Source organism: Scyliorhinus torazame, chromosome 5, assembly GCF_047496885.1.
Source record: "Scyliorhinus torazame isolate Kashiwa2021f chromosome 5, sScyTor2.1, whole genome shotgun sequence".
Taxonomy (NCBI): domain Eukaryota; kingdom Metazoa; phylum Chordata; class Chondrichthyes; order Carcharhiniformes; family Scyliorhinidae; genus Scyliorhinus; species Scyliorhinus torazame.
Window position 1 is genome coordinate 291,342,249 of NC_092711.1, and position 25,202 is coordinate 291,367,450.

Below are 25,202 nucleotides of genomic sequence, written 5' to 3' on the forward strand. Positions count from 1 at the left end.
TTATCTAAGGAAAGATATACTGGCTTTGAAGACAGTCCAGAGAAGGTTTACTAGGTTGATCCTGGGTATGGAGGGATTTTTCTATGAGGAGAGGTTGAATAGATTGGGCCTGTAATCATTGGAGTTTAGAAGAATGAGAGATGACCTTATTGAGACATATAGGATTCTCAGGGGTTTGACAGTGTGGATGCTGAGAGAATCTTTCCCCTTTGTGGGAAGGTCTAGGACCAGAGGGCATAATCTCAGAGCAACGGGTCGCCCATTTAAGACAGAGGAGGACTTTCTTCTCTCAGAGGGTAGTGAATTTGTGGGGGGCTGTAGAGGCTGGGTCTTAAGTATATTCAAGGCTGAAATAGACAGATTTTAAATCAGTAAGAAATCAAGGATTATGGAGATAAGGCAGGAAAGTGGAGTTGAGGACTATTATCAGATCAGCCTTGATCTCAAGGAATAACGGAGCAGGCGCGATGGGCCGAATGGCCTACTTCTGCTCCTTTGTCCCATGGTCTTCTAATTTCTTTGGGCACAAAGTGGACATGAAATTGGGAAAGAAACTTCAGAATAATTTGATGGAGCCATCTAGTGGTCAGGGTCTTGAAATTTTGCAGATCATACAACAAAATTGGATGGTAAATGTTTACACAGAGGGTAGTGGGTGCCTGGAACTCGCTGCCAGAGGAGGTGGTGGAAGCAGGGACGATAGTGACATTTAAGGGGCATCTTGACAAATACATGAATAGGATGGGACTAGAGGGATACGGACCCAGGAAGTGTAGAAGATTGTAGTTTAGTAGGGCAGCATGGTCGGCACGGGCTTGGAGGGCCGTAGGGCCTGTTCCTGTGCTGTACTTTTCTTTGTTCTTTGTTCTTTGTTGTAAGTATCTGGAAGAAATGAGCAACTATGTTGTGTTTTTTTAAAAAATTCCATCTATGCCAGTAAATAATCTTAAATACACAGAAAGTGTGTGTGCACAGTGTAAAATGCACAAGCTATTTAATTTCTGATTTGTTTTTATTATTTTCATCTACTGTTTTTCTACTTATATGAATTTGTGACCCTGATTTATTTCCCTCTTATTTTCCTTTGAAATCGCCCCCAGTAAAACTCACACTGGGATATCGCATTTCGGGACAACCAAAACACAATCTTAAGGTCATTGTATGTAGGTCACTGGATTTCACGGCTCTGTTACATATCAGTTTAAAGGATTTACTATTCCTTGGTCACAATACTGACTGTAAGCTCCAATCTGTACTATGCAAAACACCAACCTTTCACTTTCCAACTGCTTGTCCCCACGGTTTGTTGGAAAATAAATACATATTCTGTGTAAAGGCATTCAGTCAAGATTGGCACAATGCGAAGGAAAATAACGAGGAAATAATTATATTAACGTTGAAAGGTGAAAAATGCTAAGCAGGCTGAAGCGATTGGATTTAATCAGATCAGTCACTAAAACCTTAGACCTCGTTAAACAGCGAATGCAGGAAAGTAACCTCCTCATTTCTTCATCCTAAAAATTGGTAAGTTTAGATTTTTATTCACCATTTTAAAAGTTACTCATAACAACATGAATAACATTCAAATGGAAATATATTTTAGTTGTGAGATTGGTGGGATAATTTGGTTTTGGTATGGTTAGAACAAGCTTTACTCATGTCCAAAATGGGTTGAAATTTAGCTTCAGTAACTGCAATAGCAATAGCTGTGAGATATTAGTTCAGCATTGAACAGAATTCCAATAAGCCTGAGTTGTCAATTCACTTCAACTTGTCATATTACAAATGCTCTTCGATCTGTTTCCTTCTCTAACCACTTGGGTTCATTTTAAATGTACTGAAAGTAAGGTACATTCAGTTGAACGGTGCATTGGAGGTATTCAATTGTACATTGTCGATTGTCATTGAAAACCCATTGGGTTAACTAATGCCCTTTATGGAAGGAAATCCTTGCCAGGTTTGGCCTACATGTGACTCCAGATCCACAGCAATGTGCCCTCAGGGATGGGCAATAAATGCTGGCCCAGCCAGTGGGGCCCACACCCCATGAACGAATGAAAGAAAATAACATGTGGGGTGTATTCAATTATATAACATGCGAGAGATTAGGCAGAATGATTTTGCGCTGGGCTTCTTACAGAATTAGTAAATAAGCACCAATTGGAATTCATCTTTGTACTGGAAGATCAATTTATGATTATATTCATAATATAATCATAAGAAATAAATCAAATGATAGTTTGGTGACGCCTAACTGAATTTCAAGAATTAAAGGGGGAAGAAGAAACTGAGGGAATTATGAACTTTCATGGCTTCGAGATCTTAAACAATGAACACATTAATATAAGCAATGTTGCAGTGAATATTGAGGGGTAATTCTCTAATCCATCATGGTGCTTTGCTCCTAGAAAGTACTTTTAAGGAGTTAAAGATGCACAAACCCCAAGGTTTACAATGCATTAAAATTGCTGGAAGGTAGGACAGCACTTTGGCACAGTGGTTAGCCCTGCTCCCTCATGGCGCCAAGGTCCCAGGTTTGATCCCGGCTCTGGGTCACTGTCCGTGTGGAGTTTGCACATTCTCCCCGTGTTTGCGTGGGTTTCGCCCCCACAAACCCAAAGATGTGCAGGTTAGGTGGATTGGCCATGCTAAATTATTATTAATAATAATAATAATAATAATAATAATAATAATAATAATAATCGATTATTGTCACAAGTACATTGCCCCTTAATTGGAAAAAATGAATTGGGAACTCTAAATATATAAAAACAAAAATTGATTAATGGTTCCCACATTTAGGATACTTCTTCTGGGAGCTTCTCGCCACACTGGGAGCATGGCAGTATCAAACCTGCTATCGGCTTCAGCATAGAGAAGGTATCAAAATTAAGAAGAGTGAGTTGGATATAGGATGGTATCGTTGGATTTAGAAAAATTAAGAGGAGCAGCACCACAGTAGCTATCAACAAAACACAGCTAAGGAAGACTGGGAAAGAATGTGAAGACATTCACAGGAAGAATAAAGCTAAATCCGTTTTCTTTTTGCAGGACTCACTTCTGTAAATACTTCTGAAAAAAATTGGATTAAATTCTGAATGCATCCTTCTTACTGAATGAATTGGGCTGCAGTGAGATAGCTATGCCAGTTCACTCTTCTCACTTCTATACATTGAAATTATTGAACCATCCCATCTGGATCAACATCAAAAATCAATGGCTTGCGTCAAACTCATTGACACCCTTGCCGTTGTTTTGTATCATGCTGGTGATGTTGACCCTTCCATGTTCAGTACATTGTGCAACATACACAGTGGGGGTCATAGGACCTTGGAGATGTGACCCTATTTTTGCCAAAGCTCTTCCAAATATTGCCGCTAAATTGGCTGTGGACCGAATCAACAAGGATTCATCTTTAAGTCTTGGCAAGCACTTTAATTATGTGATACTAAACGAAGACTGTCAGACCTCAAAAGCTTTGGCTGCTTTTCTTAAATATTCAGAACTGGCGTCTGGATTCATCGGCCCCACAAATCCAGGTTACTGTGATGCTGCTTCCCTCCTGGGAAAAGATTGGAATAGGATCGTATTTTCATGGGCTTGTATAAACTACGAACTTGACGATGCTACAAACTACCCAACGTTTGCGAGAACCTTACCACCTCCAACCAGAGTTCTCTTCACTGTAATGAAATACTTTCGGTGGGCCCATGTAGCCATCATCTCATCAACTGAAGATATTTGGGTGGACACGGCTGCGAAAGTGGCGAGTGCCCTCAGGAAACAAGGCCTGCCAGTGGGAGTTGTGTTGTCCATGAGTAATGAACCACGGAATGTCAGAAATGTTCTAAAGAAAATAAAAGCTGTCGACAAGCTTCGCAGTATGTACAAACTTTTTTTAAAATCTGGAATTAAAATGATCCTTGGCATTTGCAATCTGTAGCCTATTGGAATACTGCTGATATTTAAGAGCTCCGGGGAGCCTTAACATGAGAAGATTGTGCAGTTCTTTCAGTATTACTCAGTTTACAAAGAACAATAGAACAAAGAACAATACAGCGCAGGAACAGGCCCTTCGGCCCTCCAAGCCTGTACCGGTCATGATACTAACCATGGCCAAAACCCTCAGCACTTCCTTGTGCCGTATCTCTCGATACCCATCCGATCCATGTATTTGTCAAGATGCCTTTTGAACGCCGTATCTGCTTCCACAACCTCCCTGGTACTCACCACCCTCTGCGTAAAAATCCTGCCTCGCACATCTCCTCTAAACTTTGCCCGACGGACCTTAAACCTATTCCTCCTCGTGACTGACCCCTCTACCCTGGGGTAGAGAGCCTGCCCATCCATTCTATCCATGCCCCTCATAATCTTGTAGACCTCTTTCAGGTCACCCCTCAAACTCCATCATTCTAATGAAAACAGTCCCGAGTCTATTCAGCCTCTCCACATAGCTAACACCTCCAGACCAGGCAACATCCTGATAAACCTCCACTGCACCCTCTCCAAAGCCTCCACATGCTTCTAGTAGTGTGGCGACCAGAATTGTGTGCAATATTCCAAGTGCGTCCTTACCAAGGTTCTATACGACTGCAGCATGACTTGATGCCCCATCCAATGAAGGCAAGCATTCCGGATGCTTTCTTGACTACTTTGTCCACTTGTGTTGCCACCTTCAAAGATCTGTAGACCTGACTTTCTATATTCCTAAGAGTTTTGCCCGTTGCGGTATATTTCCCCTCTATGTTAGAGCTACCAAAATGCATTACCTCACATTTGTCTGGACTAAACTCCATTTACAATTTCTCTGCCCAAGTCTCCAACCTATCTGTATCCTCTGACAATCCTCAACACTAACTGCCACTCCACCAACCTTGGTGTCATCCACGAACTTCCTAATCAGACCAGCTACATTTTCCTCCAAATCGTTTATGTATACTACAAACAACAGAGGCCCCAGCACAGATCCCTGTGGTACACCACTAGTCACAACCTTCCATTCAGAAAAACACCCTTCTACTGCTACCCTTTGCCTTCTGTGACCACGCCAGTTCTGTATCCATCTTACCACCTCTGATCCCATGTGACTTCACCTTTTGTACCAATCTGTCATGGGGTACCTTGTCAAAGGCTTTACTGAAGTCTATGTAAACAACATCCACCACCCTCCCCATATCAATCACCTTTGTCACCTCCTCAAAAATCTCAATCAAGTTAGTGAAGCACGATCTACCCTTCACAAAACCATGCTGTCTATCGCTAATGGGTCCATTAACGCTGTACCATTTACAGAATGCCTTTCCTGACCACCGGCCATCTCAAATTATTTTTCAGTCAGCAACGTCATCACTGATGTAATGTCGGAAATGCACAACCAATTTGCACAGTAAGTCTGCACAAATGGCATTATGATAATGATCAATTAATTTGTTTTTGTGAAGTCAGTTGAGGGATAAATATTGGCCAAGACACTGAGAATAGGGCAGCATGGTAGCACAGTTGGTAGCACTGTTGCTTCACAGCGCCAGGGTCCCAGGTTCGATTCCCGGCTTGGGTCACTGTCTGTGCAAAGTCTGCATGTACTCCCCGTGTCTGCGTGGGTTTCCTCCGGGTGCTCCGGTTTCCTACCACAAGTCCTGAAAGACGTGCTGTTAGGTGAAGTGGACATTCTGAATTCTCCCTCTTTGAACCTGAACGGGCGCCGGAATGTGGCGACTCGGGTATTTTCACAGTAACTTTATTGCAGTGTTAATGTAAACCTACTTGTGACAATAATAAAGATTATTATAACTCCCCTGCTCTTTGAAATAGTATCACAGAAACAAATACATACACTGGAGGAGGCAAATGATGCCTCAGTTAAATGTCTCATCCAAAAGATGGTACCTCCGGCAGTGTAGCACTCCCTTTGTACTCAAGTCCTGGACTAGGACTTGAACCAAAACCTTCTGACTCAGAGGCAAGAATGTTACCAATTGAGCCTCAGCTAATTGCACATCTTTGTCTAATGTATTGACCATCACCTGATTATTTTCCCCCAAAATCTAATTCTATGATTCCTCCAAAACTCAAAAATATAACATTTGATATGTTTTCCCTCTCCTTCACCCCTCTCCCCCACCCTGCCACAGATTCTTATCACACCATCTCTTGTTCCAGATTATTATTTTCTAGAACCTCGAAACTAAGGAATTTCTCATCTCCATCAGTGTTCCCTTCCTTCTATAATTCTGAGGCTTTTAAGCCCACATCCAATGTCAGGGAAAGATCCTTTGCCCGCGTCCCACCACTTCCTTTAAACCTTTGCAACTTGAAATAACTATCGAAAGCGCCACACACTTATCCAATCATGGCAGCAATCATAGAAGAAAAGGTGGCACAGTGATTAGCACTGCTGCCTCACAGCTCCAGGGTCCCCGGTTCAATTCCAGCCTCGGGTGACTGTGTGGAGTTTGCACTTTCTCCCCGTGTCTGCGTGGGTTTCCTCCGGGTGCTCTGGTTTCCTCCCACAGTCTAAAGATGAGCAGGTTAGGTGGATTGGCCATGCTAAATTGCCCCTCAGTGTCCAAAAGGTTAGGTGGGGTTACTGGGTTATGGGATTAGGGTGGAAGTGTGGGTTTAAGTAGGGTGCTCTTTCCAAGGGCTGGTGTAGATTCGATGGGCCAAATGGCCTTTTTCTGCACTGTAATTTCTATGATTCTATGGATCAGCAACTAACCTTTTAGCAGTCAATCCCTTTGAATTGCATTGGTTGGAGTGGCTTACCCAGGAGGCTTTTACATGAAAACAAACCGCTTAAAAGTTTACAAAGATTTTTTTTTTGAAAATGTTTTTATTAGAGTTTTTTCTTTTTATACAACAAAAATAAACATAATCAAATTGGTACACATCAGTAATAGTTTACAATTTACAAATACCCCGTGTTTGAATTAGCCTCCGAACCCCAATTCCCCCTGTTTCCCAGAATCCCTTCCCCTTCTTGATGTTTGGGTTGTTTTCTTTATTCGCTGGTTAATCAGTCCAGTCCATAGTGGGGTAGCATAGTTGGTGTCTGGGGCCCCCTTTCCCCTTGGCCTATTGGCTGTTGACTACAAACAGGTCTGGGAACAAGTTGGTCAATGGCTCGCACGTGTTGTGGAAGGCCTCTTCCCACCCCCCAGATGGTGAATTTGATATTCTCCATTTGGAGAAATTCTGACAGGTCGGCCAGCCAGCTGCAGCTTTGGGTGGTGCTACTGATATTCTGAGGATTCTTCAGCATGCGATTAGGGAGGCAAAGGCAAGGGAGTCGCCCCCGCCCCCCTCACCCAGAGAATCTGGTCTGATAACCCGAAGACTGTCACTTTCTGGCACGGTTACGCCCTCATCCCCACAACCTTGGACATTGTCTCGAAGAAGGCTGTCCAGAACCCGGCAAGTCTGCCCAGAACATGTGGATGAGGTTGGCAGGGCCTCCCTGGCACCTTTCCCATTTGACCTTCACCTCTGGGAAGATCCTGCTCATTCGGGTTCTGGTTAAGTGTGCTCTGTGTACCACTTCCAGCTGCATTAGGCTTAGCCGTGCGCATGTGGAGGTGGAGTTGACCCTGTTCAGTGCTTCGTTCCAGAGACCCCACCCCATTTCAAACACTAGCTCTTCCTTCCATTTTTCAGTTGTTGCATCTAGTGGGGAGCGTGCCTTCCCTAGTAGTCGCCCATACAAGTCTCTGCAGTTCCGCCCCCAAATAGTTCCCGTCCAGCAGCTCCTCTAATAATAATTGTCTCGGTGCATGTGGGTATGTCTTTGTTTCCCTATGTAAGAAGTTTTTAATTTGCATGTGTCGTAGCTCGCTCCTCCTGTCAGTTGGAGATTCTCTGTCAGTTCCTCGAGTGTTGTCAATCTGTTATCTGTGTAGAAGTCCCGAACTGTCAATGTCTCCCCGTCCTGTCCCCACCTTTTGTTCACTGTGCTACCATGCCGCCCAGGCAGAGTGGGGATAAAGGAGTCTTTTTCAGGATGGCAGCCAGTGACTACTGGTGTGCCTCAGGGGTCAGTGCTGGGAGCACAACTTTTCACAATATACATTAATGATCTGGAAGAAGGAACTGGAGGCCCTGTTGCTAAGTTTGCAGATGATACAAAGATATGTAGATGGACAGGTAGCATTGAGGTAGCAGAGGGAGGCTGCAGATGGATTTGGACAGGCTAGGAGAGTGGCAAACAAGTGGCAGATGGAATACAATGTGGAAAAGTGTGAAGTTATGCACTTTGGTACAAAGAATGGAAGCATAAACTATTTTCTTAAAGAGAAAAGGCTTAGGAAATCGGAAGCATAAAGGGAATTAGGAGCCCTTGTTCAAGTTTTCGTTGAAGGGTAACATGCAGCTTTAGTCGGCAATTAGGAAGGCAAATGCAATGTTGGCATTCATGTCTAGATGGCTAGAATACAAGAGCAGGGATGTATTTCTAAGGCTGTAAAAGGCTCTGGTCAGACCCCACTTGGAGTATTGTGAGCAGTTTTGGGTCTTGGAAAGGGTCCAGAGGAGGTTCACAAGAATGATCCCTGGAATGAAGAGCTTGTCATATGAGGAGTGGTTGAGGACTTTGGGTCTGTTGGAGGAACTCTGTTGGAGTTTAAAAGGATGAGAGGGGGATCTTATTGAAACTTACAGGATACTGAGAGGCCTAGATACAGTGACGTGGAGAGGATGTTTCCACGTATAGGAGAAACTAGAAGCAGAGGCCACAGCTTCAGACTGAAGGGACGATTCTTTAAAGCAGAAATGAGGAGGACTTTCTTCAGCCAGAGGGTGGTGAATCTGTGGAACTCAATGCCGCAGAAGGCTGTGGAGGCCAAATCACTGAGTGTCTTTAAGACAGAGATAGATCGGTTCTTGATTAATAAGGGGATCAGGGGTTATGGGAATGTAGTATCCTCAATAACGACGCTAGAGAGTAAAACGGTAAAGAAGGCTAAGAACTAGCCTGGTGCCGAGACGGGTGCTTACTGGGTGCCGCCTGCAAGGCGGCCCCTTATATACAACTCCCAGGTGGGCGGAGCCAGAGGCGGAGTCCCCAAGGGTTCCAAGCCCGTCTTAAAGGGGGCATCACCTTACATGATGATAAGGGTACAATAATACAATAACAGTTCATCACATTCACCCCCTGTTTAAAAAAACGAAGTCTGGCAGGGGTGAAGTGGAATTATATGTCCGCCGTTTCGGCGGCCTGATCATCCTCATCGACCTCCTCAGCTCGGGCGGTGGTGCAGCGGACACGGACATCTTAGTTGAGGGTACGTCTGGGAGCACGGTGGTCGGAGCCTTGGTCTGGGTCGGGGTAGGGGATCGGGGCGCAGGGGAAATAGCTGGGGCTGGAGCAGCGGTGCTGGCGCCGGTGGGTGGTGTAGAGGGGGGGGGCGCTAGGGGGCGTGCGCGATCGGTGTCCACCGACGGGGAGTGGAACCGGAGGGTGGGAGTAGTGGGTGCCGGGTCCTGCAGGGGAGCCATGAGGGGGGGGGGGGGGCGTCTGTAGTGGGGGAACCAGCGGGTGCCAGATCCCGGAGGGAAACCGTATTTTGCCTGCCGTCGGGGTACTCGACGTTGGCGTATCGGGGGTTCACATGTTGTAATCGGACCCTCTCGACCAGGGGGTCCGTTTTATGGCTCCTCGTGTGCCTCCGGAGAAGAACAGGTCCCGGAGCCGTCAGCCAAGGTGGAAGCGAGACCCCGGAGTTGGACTTCCTGGGGAAGACAAACAAGCGGTTGTGAGGGGTCTCATTCATGGCCGTGCAGAGGAGCGACCTAATGGAGTGTAGGGCATCGGGTAGGACCACCTGCCAGCGCGTGGATGGGAGACCTCTCGATTGTAGGGCCAGAAGGACAGCCTTCCAAACTGTTGCGTTCTCCCCCTCCACCTGCCCGTTTCCCCGCGGGTTATAACTGGTCGTTCTGCTCGAGGCGATGCCTTTGCTGAGCAGATATTGACACAGTTCATCGCTCATGAACGATGTACCCCGGTCGCTGTGGACATAAGTGGGGAAACCAAACAGGGTGAAGATGCTGTGCAGTGCCTTTATCACGGTGGCCGAGGTCATGTCGGGACAGGGGACGGCGAATGGGAAGCAGGAGAACTTGTTGATGGTGGTGAGGAAGTAGGCATTGCGGTTGGTGGACGGGAGGGGGCCCTTGAAGTCCACACTTAGTCGCTCAAAGGGCCCCAAGGCCTTCACGAGATGAGCCTTGTCTGGCCGGTAGAAGTGCGGTTGCACTCCGCGCAGATCTGACAAGCCCTGGTCATGGCCTTGACCTCCTCGGTTGAGTAAGGTAGGTTGCGGGACTTGATAAAGTGGACGAGTCGGGTAACCCCCGGGTGGCAGAGGTCATTGTGGATGGCTTGCAGGCGGTCCTCCTGCGGTTGGCGCACGTGTCGCGGGACAGGGCATCTGGGGGCTTGTTGAGCTCCCCTGGACGATACTTGATATCGTCCGTGTAGGTGGAGAGTTCGATCCTCCACCTCAAAATTTTATCGTTTTTGATTTTCCCCCGTTGTGCGTTATCAAACATGAAGGCTACTGACTGTTGGTCGGTGACGAGGGTGAACCTCCTACCGGCTAGGTAGTGCCTCCAGTGCCGCACAGCCTCTACAATGGCTTGTGCCTCCTTCTCGACTGCAGAGTGCCGAATCTCGGAGGCGGTGAGGGTCCGGGAGAAGAATGCTACTGGTCTGCCTGCCTGGTTGAGGATAGCAGCCAGGGCGATGTCTGACGCATCGCTCTCTACCTGGAAAGGGATAGTTTCCTCCATTGCATGCATAGCGGCCTTGATGATGTCGGCCTTGATGCGACTGAAGGCCAATCAGGCCTCAGCCGACAGGGGAAGTATCGTGGTCTTTATGAGTGGGCGGGCTTTGTCCGCATATTTGACGGCACACAAAGCCCCAAGCACCGTTTGAGGGCCTTGAGGCTGCGGGGGAGGGGAAGTTCCTTAAGCGGGCGCATGCGGTCGGGGTCGGGACTTAGGACCCCATTTTCCACAACATAGCCAAGGATGGCTAGCCGGGTTGTGTGGAAAAGACATTTTTCCTTGCTGTAGGCCAGGTTGAGGGCTCGGGCGGTCTGGAGGATCTTTTTGAGGTTCGCGTCATGGTCCTGCTGATCATGTCCGCAGATGGTGACGTTGTCCAAGTACGGGTATGTAGCCCGCAAGCCGTACTGGTCCACCATTTGGTCCATCGCCCTCTGGAAGGTGGAGACCCCATTTGTGACCCCGAAGGGGACTCTGAGGAAGTGGAAGAGCCGGCCGGCTGCTTCGAAGGCAGTATAGGGGCAGTCTTTCGGTCGGATAGGGAGCTGGTGGTAGGTGGATGAAATGAAATGAATGAAAATCGCTTATTGTCACAAGTAGGCTTCAATGAAGTTACTGTGAAAAGCCCCTAGTCACCACATTCCGGCGCCTGTTCGGGGAGGCTTGTACGGGAAATGAACCGTGCTGCTAGCCTGCTTAGTCTGCTTTAAAAGCCAGCGATTTAGCCCAGTGTGCTGAACCAGCCCCTGCTGGATTTGAGATCGACCGTGGAAAATACCCGGTATTAGGCGATCCGATTTACCATTTCTGCTATGCGAGGAAGGGGGTACGCATCAAGCTGCGTGAAGCGGTTTATGGTCTGGCTATAATACATGACCATCCTTTTCTTTTCCCCGGACCGAACTACCACCACTTGTGCTCTCCAGGGGCTGTTGCTAGCCTCGATGACACCCTCTCCCAGTAAACGCTGGACCTCTGACTTGATAAAAGTCATGTCTTGGGCACTGTACCGCCGGCTCCTGGTGGCGACGGGCTTACAGTCAGGAGTGAGGTTCGCGAATAGAGAGGGGGCGCTACTTTCAGTGTCGCAAGGCAGCATACCGTGAGGGAGGGCAAGGGTCCGCCTAACTTCAGTGTCAGGCTTCGGTGGCTGCACTGGAAATCCAGTCTGAGCAGCAGGGGGGCGCAGAGGTGGGGGAGGATATACAGTTTGAAACGGGTGTATTCGGTGCCCTGGATCGAGAGATCCGCAATACAATACCCCTTGATTTGGACCGAGTGGGACCCGGATGCGAGGGCTATGGTTTGGGACACGGGATGGGTGTGCAAGGAGCAGCGCCTTACCGTTTCTGGATGAATAAAGCTCTCCGTGCTCCCGGAGACGAAAAGGCATGGAGTGTCGCGCCCGTTGACCTGGACCTGCATCATAGAGTTCTGCAGGTATTTTGGCCGCGTTTGGTCGAGGGTGATTGCTCCCAGTTGCGGGTAGTCCGAGTTCTCAGCCGAGTCGGATTTGTAAAATGGCCGCCGCCGTCGGTCGCACGTGTCGGGTCGAGAAGATGGCCGCCGCCAAGATAGCCGCCCCCGTGATTCGCACGAGGCAGATGACGCGTCAGAAGGGGACGTGTCGGGTCGATGCGCAGCCGTGTTGCGAGGCCTGCGGGCCTGTGAGCCTGATTTTCGGGCCTGCTGTTCTTTGTGTTTCTGGCCCTTGGGCCTGGCCAGGCAGACCCTCGCAAAATGACCCTTCTTCCCGCAGCCGCTGCAGATGGCGGAGCGGGCTGGGCAGCGTGGGCGTGGGTGCTGGCCGTGCCCACAGAAATAGCACGGTGTGCCCCCAATCTGGGCGGGTCGCAGCACGGCGCAGGCCCGTAACGTGGCCGAGTCTGGAGAAGTCCGAGGGGGGCTCGCAGGGTCCGCATGGTACGTGCCTAAATTATGTCGGGCCACTTCCAGCGAGGTGGCGAGCGTTAGCGTGTCCTGGAGGTCTTTTGCCTCGTTTTCGATGTAGGTCGAGCGGATGTAGGTCGAGCGGATGCCGGACACAAAAGCGTCTCTGATGTGCAGGTTCATATGGATTTCCCCCGTGACATCCTGATGGTCACAGTTCCTGGCGAGCGCGGTGAATTTTTCTATGAATTCGTCTAGCGTTTCCCCCGAGCGCTGCCGGCAGGTAGAGAGCAGATGGGGGGCATGTACCACGTTGATGGGTTTGACAAACCACTTGCGTAGTATCTCGACCGTCTCTTTGTAGGTAGTCGGCTTTTCAAGCGTGGCGGAGATTCTGTGACTCACCCGGGCGTGGAGTAGGCACAGCTTGCGTGGCCCCAGGATGGGAGTCTCTGAGGAGTCCAGGTAGGCCTCGAAGCATCGGAGCCAATATTTTAATATTTCCTTTGCCTCCGGTGTCCGTGCTTCCAGATTGAGCTTCTCTGGTTTTAGGCATGCGTCCATCCTGATGTAGTTTAGCTTATTAAATTGTTGTAGCCTCAATAAGAACGCTAGAGAGTAAAACAGTAAAGAAGGCTTTAATAAGCTAAGAACTAGCCTGGTGCCTAGACGGGTGCTTACTGGGTGCCACCTGCAAGGCGGCCTCTTATATACGACTCCCAGGTGGGCGGAGCCAGAGACGGAGTCCCTCAGGGTTCCAAGCCCGGTCTTAAAGGGGACATCACCTTACATGATGATAAGGGTACAGTGATACAATAATCGTTCACCACAGGGAGTAAGGGGGATGAGAAACGTATCGTCCATGATTGAAAGGCAGAGCAGACTCGATGGTCCGAATGACTATATCTGCTCCTATGTCTTATGGTCTTATAAGGGAGTGCTTTTCCCCCCCGGATCTAATTTGGCATAAAATTGCCTGATTTCGATGTCCTAGGAGGAAAGCCACCTTCTGTGCATCCGCTCAGCACATCCCTATCACCGAAAGTCTCAAAAGCTTACAAAGATCGTAACAAATCCAAATTAGGAGTGTTTTTTAGAAACTAGCAAAAGGCCACCAAAATGTTCATGAAAAGAAAAAAAACGAGAATACAAGAGTAAACTAGTCAGAAATATAGCAAAACCTGATTTTAGAAGGTTTTACAAGTATATAAAAAAGGAAGAGATTAGCTAAAGTAAATGTTATTTCCTTAGAAGCAGAGACAGGAGAAATTATTATGGGGAGTGAGGAAATGACAAAGATATTGAGCAAATATTTTTGGCCAGATTTTACGACTCCATGACCTTTAAATATGGAGGGTGGGATTTGTAAGCCCTGCCTCTATTTTTGACAGATCCAGTTATTGCTGGTAGTGGAAGGAGAGCTTGGTCTGATTTACACAGGATGGAAACTCAAACTCACATACCTCTGTAGCCACCTAAAATGGCTGATTCCCGAGTAAAATGGTCAAACGCTGATCTAAAATGGCAAACGAAAGAGGCTGATGGGAAAATCAGCCAACAGGACTCAAACGGCCAGCTGCAGGCAAAACAGTGTATTCGACTCTGGGGAAGTCGGCCCAGACCGATACCTGCAACCATTAACAGTACATCAACCCAGCCATCTGCATACGAAGCAGCCATCCCCGGGAACAATTGCTACACATTAGCAACATAAAGCCGATCCAGACTTTTCGGCGCCAGCAGTGGCCGAGACAAAGAATGGTGAACGACCACCCCCCGATCAAGAAATCGCCCCATTATTGGAGCATATCGAATCCAGTGATTGGGATCAAGTCCAATCACTTGGAACCAGGGTCAAGGTCCGCCCCGAGAGGCGGGAAGCCCCTGGGAACTATAAAAATAAGGGGCCAAGTTCAGATCGACCCTTCTTCTCCTACTCGCAACCTTCGAGACCCTTCGACGAAGAAACAAGTAAGTGTTGCTCCAGCGATCGCTACCAGAGAGGTGTTCCAGACTATCGACTCGTACCAGCCTTTTTGAATCCCGCAGGCCAGACCCAATTCAATAGACCATTCGTTTCCCTGACCTGGTGGGCCATCACCAAAGTTAAGTATTGGCCTTTAGTGGTAGGTAATAGTCTAGAAGTAGGATTATTGTATAAGTATTTATTGCTGTATATAATAAATGATCGTTGATTTAACTTTTACTAAGCGGTGTGCTGCATTATTAATCATTACTTGAGCTTGAACCATGTGGCGGTATCAGAAAGATACCTGGCGACTCGTGAGCAAAGGTGACAGAATTAGAGCTAATAAAACTAAGGCTAATAAGAGCAACACCTCATTTTGGCTGTTGCAAGGGTCTAAACAGACTGCCTAAGCTCTCACTCATCCCCATGCCCACCTATGCCTCCGGGATCGGTGGGCCCAACTATGTTCCACACTCCCAGAGAGAAAATCACACATTTTGGGGTGCTTTTAACCAACACGGGTCCGGCAAGTCAGGAAATTTCGTAACTCAAGCTCCTTGCCTTATAGCCAAATTCTGGCCATTTGTGCCTGTCTTCATAGTAGAAGATACAAGGTACAGGAAAACGGGTAACCTGTACGCTAAAAAGAGTGTGCAAATTGAGGTAATTAATATCAGCTGAAAAATGTACTGGAGAATCTCAAGGGGTGAAAATCTAACAAATCTCCAGAATCCTACATGCTAAGGTTTAGAAATATAGAATCCTAACAGAGTACAAGGAGGCCATTCAGCCCATCAAGTCTGCACCAACCCTCTGAAAGAGCAGCCTACCTAGGCCCACTACCCCACCCAATCTACACATCTTTGGATACTAAGGGGGAATTTGGCATTGCAAATCTAACGAACCTACACATTTTTGGACTGTGGGAGGAAACCACAGCAAACCCACACAGACTCACGGAGAAAGTGCAAATTCCACACAGACAGTCACCCAAGGCTGCAATGGAACGCAGGTGCCTGGCAGTGTGAAGCAGCAGTGCTAACTAACCACTGTGGCACCATACCACTCATGGTTCCAAAAGAGGTGGATGCAGAAATAATGGCTGCACTCGGAACGATTTTTCACAATTCTGGAACGACCCCAGAATATTGGAAGTTAGCAAATGCAACATCGCTTTTCAAGAAAGGTGTGAGCAAAAAACAGTGAACTACAGGCCAGTTAACCTATCATCCGTCATCGGGAAAGTGCTGGAATCTATTATTCAGGATGTCTCAACAATGCACTTCGAAAATCACAGTCTGATCAGACAAAGTCAACATGGCTTTATGAAAGGGGTTTTACTGTGTTTGACAAATTTATTAGAGTTTTTTGTGGATGCAACTGGTAGGAGAGATAAAGGGGAACGGTATTCAATAAACTGCCACACAAAAGGTCAATAGACAAGATAAGGGTTCATGTACTGGGGCTAATATATCAATGTGCACAGAGGATTGGATAATGGGCAGGAAACAAAGATTAAGAATAAATGGAACATTTTCAAGTTGCCAGGCTGTGACTCGTGGAGTTTTGCAAGGATCAATGGTGGCACTTCAGCTATCTAGAATCTCTATTCATGATGTGGATAAAGAGACTGATTGCAAAAAGAGGGAGGTGGTGGTGTAATGGTATTGCCAATGGGCTAGAAATCCAACGACCTGCATTAAAGCACTGGAGACCCCATTTCAAATCCCGTGACAGATGACAAAATTTATAGCTGATAAAAAATTTGGAATTAAAGTTCTAACGATGACCACAAAATCATTGTTGATTTTTGTAGAAATCCATTTGATTCACGAATGTCCTTAAGGGAAGGAAATCTGCCATCCTTAGCTGGTCTGGCCTACATGCAACTCAAGACCCGCGGCAATGTGGTTGACTCTTAAACGTCCTTCAAGCCACTCAGTTCAGCTGAAGGGTAATTGGGGATGGGCAATAGATGCTATTATCCCACGAATGTCCTTTCACCAGATGCTGAGTAAATTGGGTGTACATTCTCTGATGTTTAGGAGAATGAGAGATGATCTCATTCAAACACACAAGATTCTGAAGGGGTTTGACAGGGTAGACACCGAGAGGTTGTGTTTGGCAGTTGGGGAATCTAAAACACAGGGCATGTAATCTCCGGATAAGGGGGATGATCATTTAGGACTGAGATGAGGAGAAATTTCTTCACTCAAGGAGTTGTGAACATTTGGAATTCTCGAGGGCTGTGAATACTCCATCATTAAATACATTTAAGACTCAGATGGACAGATTGTTGGACTCTCAAGAAATACAGGAAGTGGGGGGCAGCACGGTGGCACAGTGGTTAGCACTGCTGCCTCATGGCGCCGAGGTCCCAGGTTCGATCCCGGCTCTGGGTCACTGTCCGTGTGGAGTTTGCACATTCTCCCTGTGTCTGCGTGGGTTTCGCCCCCACAACCCAAAAGATGTGCAGGGTTGGTGGATTGGCCATGCTAAATTGCCCCTTAATTGGAAAAATTAATTGGGCACCCTAAATTTATTTTAAAAAAAGAAATAGGGGAAGTGGCTGAGAAAGTAGAAGCGTAAGATCAGTCATGATCATATTGAATAGCAAAGCAGGCTTGATAGGCTGCATGGTCTACTCCTATCAACAGGCACTATCCTATCAACTCCTATCCAAAACAACAGGTACTACCCAGCCAAAATAATAATAATAATCTTTATTAGTGCCACAAGTAGGCTTATATTAACACAACAATGAAGTTACTGTGAAAATCCCCGAGTGGCCACACTCCGACGCCTGTTTGGGTACACTGTGGGAGAACTCAGAATGTTTAATTCACCTAACAAGCACGTCTTTCACGACTTGTGCAAGGAAACCGAAGCACCCGGACCAAACTTACGCAGACACAGGGAGAACGTGCAGACTCTCCGCAGAATTTAATAAGCCAACATTTATTGCCCATCGCTAATTGCCGTTTAACTGAGTGGTTTGCCAGGCCATTTCCAGGGCAGTTAAAAGTCAACCAGATTGCTGGGATTTGGAGTCACATGTAGGCTAGACCAGGTAATAACGGCAGCTTTCCTTCCCTAAAAGACATTAGTGAACCTGATGGGTTTTAACAACAATCGACATTGGTTTCATGGTCATCATTATACTTTTAATTCCAGAGTTTTATTAAATTGAAATTTCTCCATCTGAGGTAGTGGGATTCAAACCGAGGTCCCCAAAGCATTACTCTGTTTCTCTGGATTGCTGGTCCAGTGACAATACTACAATGCTATGCCACTGCCTCACCAAGTATTAGACATGGGGCTGGATTCTCCAATAATGGGGCTATGTCCCCACGCCAGCGTAAAAACGCTGTTGATTCACTCTGGACGTTCCTTAAGAAAATCCTGAGTGATTCTCCCATCTGCAGGGGGCTGGCAGGGCCCCAGAGTGCTTCCCGCTCTCTGGCTGTGGATACGGGTCCCCGCATTTCCGGTCGGGTGTCTGCGCATGAGCACGGCGGTGGCCTGCAGCGGCCGCCCCATGCGACATGGCGGACCCGGACCGCGGAGCAGCACCAAAAATGTTCCCCCTCCACCGAGATCGCACGCGCCCGCGGGTCTGTGACACCCGATCGCTCCCCTGGCCGTCCACGAGGCCCCCCCCAGCCCCACGGTGAACGATCCCCCGCCCCCCTCCCCCCCACCAGGACGGCCGCTGACTGAGTCCGCAGCCGTCATCCGACGTTCCCGACGGCCGATAGGCGGTTAGAACCACGCTGTCGGGAACTCGGCCAGTTGCGCGCGGGGAATCGCGGGGGCGGGGGTTTGTCCAATTTAATCCTTAATAACAGTGAGTGCTAATGTCCTCCACATCATTGTTACCGCCAAATTCAGGCCAGTCCCTTGTCAGTAAATTTTTGTCTGGGCTAATTTAATGCAGCTATTAATCTGCTTGAAATGAACAAGTTAATGACGGAAGTAAAACGACTGCAAGATTGCATAAACTGAACCAACCAATCTTGCACAGATATACGACAAGATCGGTTGAATTCCTACCAGAAGCCCTGCATTTCAGTTTTACTCGACATGGAAAAGTCTAATCATTAATACGCAACCGGCTACAAAACCTGTTGCTGATGATATAGAAGCCAGAGATCGTTAGATATTTGGATACTAGGGGAACTAAGAGAGAAAGGAGATATTTCTGGAAAGAGGAACTGAGGTAGAAGATTCGGCATTTTTGTATTGAATGGTGACGCAGGCTGTATGGGCAAAATGACCCATTCCAATTTCTAATGTTCTTACGTAATACTTTTTTAAAAACTTAAAAAGCCGGAACGGATTTTGATACCACAATAACAACTTGATAACAAAACCCTTCTGTATGTCTTTCAGTGATAATCATGTGTATGCACTCAGTTCTTATTGGAGGTGAGGAACAGAAACACCTTTTGGAAGCTGCCCATGACTTGCAGATGACTGATGGTGGCTACGTGTTTATACCATACGATACTCTTCTTTATAGTCTCCCATACCAAAACACTCCCTACCCAGTGCTGGTGAACAACTCCAAGCTGCAGAAGGCATATGATTCAGTGTTGACAATCACTGTGGATTCTGAAAAAATGTCATTCCATCAGGCATTCGAAGAATACATGCAGAGCCGAGAAATTGTAACACACATGAAGCCTGATCAGGTACCTTCTATTTGTCATTTCCTTATTTTTCAGCGATCTCCCCATTTTTGCTGAAGACAGGGGTGTGTGCTGGAGTACAAATCCCTCCATTTCCTTGCCAAGTGACCATTTATTATAGATGAGTTGGGCAGTACATGTTGGAAAAGCCCAAACCCAACATCCATACATGTCAGGAGTCGATCACTATGGGGAATACAGTATCAGTTATTTTATTTTTAGACTAGAACGGTTACAGCACAGAAAGATGCCCATCATGTCTGTGCTGGCTCCCTGCAAGAATAACTCACCTAGTCCTACTCCCCCTCCATTTCCCCATAACCCAGCAAGTGATCATTTTCCAACTCTTTTCGAAGCCACAGTAGAATTTGGCCGCCACATTCTCGGACAGTGTATTCCGCATCCTAACATCCAGACAGTGTATTCCAGATCCAAACATCCAGAAGGTGTATTCCAGATCCTAACATCCAGGTAGTGTATTCCAGATCCTAACATCCAGACAGTGTATTCCAGATCTAAACATCCAGAAGGTGTATTCCAGATACGAACATCCAGACAGTGTATTCCAGATCCTAACCCCCAGACAGTGTATTCCATATCCTAACATCCAAATAGTGTATTCCAGATCCTAACATCCAGACAGTGTATTCCATATCCTAACTCCCAGACAGTATATTCCAGATCATAACATCCAAATAGTGAATACCAGATCCTAACATCCAGACAGTGTATTCCAGATCCTAACCACCAGACAGTGTATTCCATATCCTAACATCCAAATAGTGCATTCCAGATACTAACATCCAGACAGTGTATTCCAGATCCCAACATCCAGACAGTGTATTCCAGATACTAACATCCAGACAGTGTATTCCAGATCCTAACATCCAGACAGTGTATTACATATCCTAACATCCAAACAGTGTATTCCAGATCCTAACCCCCAGACAGTGTATTCCAGATCCTAACCCCAAGACAGTGTATTCCAGATCCTAACATCCAGACAGTGTATTCCAGATAATAACATCCAAATAGTGTATTCCAGATCCTAACCCCATGTCAGTGTATTCAAAATTCTAAACCCCAAAAAGTGTATTCCAGATCTGAATCCCCAGGTAGCATATTCTAGATCCTAGCTCCAGACAGTGTATTCCAGATCCTAACCCCCAGACAGTGTATTCCAGATCCTAACATCCAGACAGTGTATTCCAGATCCTAAACCCCAGACAGTGTATTCTAGATCCTAACACCCAGACAGTGTATTCAAGATCCTAATCCCCAGTCAGTGTATTCCATATCCTAACATCCAGACAATATATTCCAGATCCTAACATCCAGGCAGTGTATTCCAGATCCTAACATCCAGACAGTGTGTTCCTGATTCTAACATCCAGACAGTGTATTCCATATCCTAACATCCAGACAGTGTATTCCAGATCCTAACATCCAGACAGTGTATTCCTTTTCCGAACATCCAGAAGGTGTATTCCAGATCCTAGCATCCAGACAGTGTATTCCTTTTCCGAACATCCAGACAGTGTATTCCAGATCCTAGCATCCAGACAGTGTATTCCAGATCCTAGCATCCAGACAGTGTATTTCAGACCCTAACATCCAGACAGTGTATTCCAGATCCTAACCCCCAGACAGTGTATTCCAGATCATAACCCCCAGACAGTGTATTCCAGATAATAACATCCAAATAGTGAATTCCAGATCCTAACATCCAGACAGTGTATTCCAGATCCTAACATCCAGGCAGTGTATTCCAGATCCTAACATCCAGACAGTGTATTCCAGATCCGAACATCCAGACAGTGTATTCCTTTTCCGAACATCCAGACAGCGTATTCCAGATCCTAGCATCCAGACAGTGTATTCCAGATCCTAAGCCCCAGACAGTGTATTCCAGATAATAACATCCAAATAGTGTATTCCAGATCCTAACATCCAGACAGTGTATTCCAGATCCTAAGCCCCAGACAGTGTATTCCAGATAATAACATCCAAATAGTGTATTCCAGATCCTAACATCCAGACAGTGTATTCCATATCCTAACATCCAAACGTGTATACCAGATCCTAACCCCAAGTCAGAGTATTCAAAATACTAAACCCCAAAAAGTGTCTTCCAGATCTGAATCCCCAGGTAGCATTTTCTAGATCCTAGCCCCAGACAGTGTATTCCAGATTCTAAACCCCAGACAGTGTATTCCAGATCCTAACCCACAGACAGTGTATTCCAGATCCTAACATCCAGACAATATATTCCAGATTCTAACCCCCAGACAGTATATTCCAGATCCTAACATCCAGACAGTGTATTCCAGATCCTAACATCCAGACAGTGTATTCCATATCCTAACATCCAAATAGTATATTCCAGATCCTAACATCCAGACAGTGTATTCCTTTTCTGAACATCCAGAAGGTGTATTCCAGCTCCTAGCATCCAGACAGAGTATCTCAGATCCTAACATCCAGACAGTGTATTCCAGATCCTAACATCCAGACAGTGTATTCCAGATCCTAACATCCAGACAGTGTAGTCCAGATCCTAACCCCCAGACAGTGTATTCCATATCCTAACACCAAATAATGTATTCCAGATACTAACATCCAGACAGTGTATTCCAGATCCTAACATCCAGACAATGTATTCCAGATCCTAACATCCAGACAGTGTATTCCATATCCTAACATCCAAATAGTGTATTCCAGATCCTAACATCCAGACATTGTATTCCTTTTCCGAACATCCAGAAGGTGTATTCCAGATCCTAGCATCCAGACAGAGTATCTCAGATCCTAACATCCAGACAGTGTATTCCAGATCCTAACATCCAGACAGTGTATTCCATATCCTAACATCCAAATAGTGTATTCCAGATCCTAACATCCAGCCAGTGTATTCCTTTTCCGAACATCCAGAAGGTGTATTCCAGATCCTAGCATCCAGACAGAGTATCTCAGATCCTAACATCCAGACAGTGTATTCCAGATCCTAACATCCAGACAGTGTATTCCAGATCCTAACCCCCAGACAGTGTATTCCATATCCTAACCCCCAGACACTGTATTCCAGATCCTAACATCCAGACAGTGTATTCCAGATAATAACATCCAAATAGTGTATTCCAGATCCTAACATCCAGACAGTGTATTCCAGATCCTAACATCCAGACGTGTATTCCAGATCCTAACCCCATGTCAGTGTATTCAAAATTCTAAACCCAAAAAAGTGTATTCCAGATCTGAATCCCCAGGTAGCATATTCTAGATCCTAGACCCAGACAGTGTATTCCAGATTCTAAACCCCAGACAGTGTATTCCAGATCCTAACATCCAGACAGTATATTCCAGATCCTAACATCCAGACAGTGTATTCCATATCCTAACATCCAGACAGTGTATTCCAAATCTTATCCCCCAGACAGTGTATTCCAGATCCTAACCCCCAGACAGTGTATTCCAGATCTTAACCCCCAGACAGTGTATTCCAGATCCTAACCCCCAGTCAGTGTAATCCAGATCCTAACCCCCAGACAGTGTATTCCAGATCATAACCCCCAGTCAGCGTATTCCAGATCCTAACCCCCAGACAGTGTGTTCCAGATCCTAACCCCCAGACAGTGTATTCCAGATCCTAAACCCCAGACAGTGTAATCCAGATCTTAACCCCCAGACAGTGTAATCCAGATCCTAAACCCCAGACAGTGTAATCCAGATCCTAACCCCCAGACAGTGTATTCCAGATCATAACCCCCAGTCAGCGTATTCCAGATTCTAAACCCCAGACAATGTAATCCAGATCTTAACCCCCAGACAGTGTAATCCAGATCCTAAACCCCAGACAGTGTAATCCAGATCCTAACCCCCAGACAGTGTATTCCACATCCTAACCCCCAGACAGTGTATTCCAGATCCTAACCCCCAGACAGTGTATTGCAGATCCTAAACCCCAGACAGTGTGATCCAGATCCTAACCCCCAGACAGTGTATTCCAGATCCTAAACACCAGTCAGTGTATTCCAGATCCTAACCCCCAGGCAGTGTAATCCAGATCCGAACATCCAGACAGTGTATTCCTTTTCCGAACATCCAGACAGTGTATTCCAGATCCTAGCATCCAGACAGTGTATTCCAGATCCTAACATCCAGACAGTGTATTCCAGATCCTAGCATCCAGACAGTGTATTCCAGATCCTAACATCCAGACAGTGTATTCCAGATCCTAACCCCCAGACAGTGTATTCCAGATAATAACATCCAAATAGTGTATTCCAGATCCTAACATTCAGACAGTGTATTCCAGATCCTAACATCCAGACGTGTATACCAGATCCTAACCCCATGTCATTTTCTAGATCCTAGCCCCAGACAGTGTATTCCCGATTCTAAACCCCAGACAGTGTATTCCAGATCCTAACCCCCAGACAGTGTATTCCAGATCCTAACATCCAGACAATATATTCCAGATCCTAACCTCCAGACAGTGTATTCCATATCCTAACATCCAGACTGTGTGTTCCAGATTCTAAGATTCAGACAGCGTATTCCAGATCCTAACATCCAGACAGTGTATTCCATATCCTAACATCCAGACAGTGTATTCCATATCCTAACATCCAGACAGTGCATTCCTGATCTGCATCCCCAGGTAGCATATTCTAGATCCTAACCCCAGACAGTGTATTCCAGATCCTACCCCCAGACAGTGTATTCCAGATCTTAACCCCCAGTCAGTGTATTCCAGAGCCTAATCCCCAGACAGTGTATTCCAGATGCTAACCCACAGACAGTGTATTCCAGATCCTACCCCCCAGAGAGTGTATTCCAGACCCTCAATCCAGACAGTGTATTCCAGATCCTAATCCCCAGAGAGTGTATTCCAGATCCTAACATCCAGACAATATATTCCAGATCCTAACCTCCAGACAGTGTATTCCATATCCTAACATCCAGACAGTGTGTTCCAGATTCTAAGATTCAGACAGCGTATTCGAGATCCTAACATCCAGACAGTGTATTCCATATCCTAACATCCAGACAGTGTATTCTATATCCTAACATCCAGACAGTGCATTCCTGATCTGCATCCCCAGGTAGCATATTCTAGATCCTAACCCCAGACAGTGTATTCCAGATCCTACCCCCAGACAGTGTATTCCAGATCTTAACCCCCAGTCAGTGTATTCCAGAGCCTAATCCCCAGACAGTGTATTCCAGATGCTAACCCACAGGCAGTGTATTCCAGATCCTACCCCCCAGAGCGTGTATTCCAGACCCTCAATCCAGACAGTGTATTCCAGATCCTAATCCCCAGACAGTGTATTCCAGATCCTAACCCCCAGTCAGTGTATTCCAGATTCGAACACTCAGACAGTGTATTCCAGATCCTAATCCCAGACAGAGTATTCCAGATAATAACATCCATATAGTGTATTCCAGATCCTAACCTCCAGACGGTGTATTCCAGATCCTAACCCCCAGACAGTGTATTCCAGATCCTAACCCTCAGACAGTGTATTCCAGATCCTACCATCCAGACAGTGTATTCCATACCCTAACATCCAGACAATATATTCCAGATCCTAACATCCAGGCAGTGTATTCCAGATCCTAACATCCAGACAGTGTGTTCCAGATTCTAACATCCGGACAGTGTATTCCAGATCATAACATCCAGACAGTGTATTCCAGATCCTAACATCCAGACAGTGTATTCCACTCCTAACCCCCTGAAAGTCTATTCCATATCCTAACATCCAAATAGTGTATTCCTTTTCTGAACATCCAGAAGGTGTATTCCAGATCAGAACATACAAATAGTGTATTCCAGATCCTAACATACAGACAGTGTATTC

The 25,202-nt window shown here is 46.4% G+C and overlaps 1 protein-coding gene across 1 annotated transcript in view; it reads left to right on the forward strand.

The window, feature by feature from the left end:
• Positions 1 to 1,283: 1,283 nt before the first annotated feature.
• LOC140421205 (retinal guanylyl cyclase 2-like) overlaps positions 1,284 to 25,202 on the forward strand; it is a 122,040-nt gene continuing 98,121 nt past the window's right edge. Inside the window, exons 1-3 of the mRNA XM_072505735.1 lie at positions 1,284 to 1,524; positions 3,052 to 3,881; positions 19,037 to 19,338. Of these exons, the coding sequence (XP_072361836.1) occupies positions 3,143 to 3,881; positions 19,037 to 19,338 (1,041 nt within the window). The 5' untranslated portion in view covers positions 1,284 to 1,524; positions 3,052 to 3,142. The remainder of the gene's footprint in view (positions 1,525 to 3,051; positions 3,882 to 19,036; positions 19,339 to 25,202) is intronic.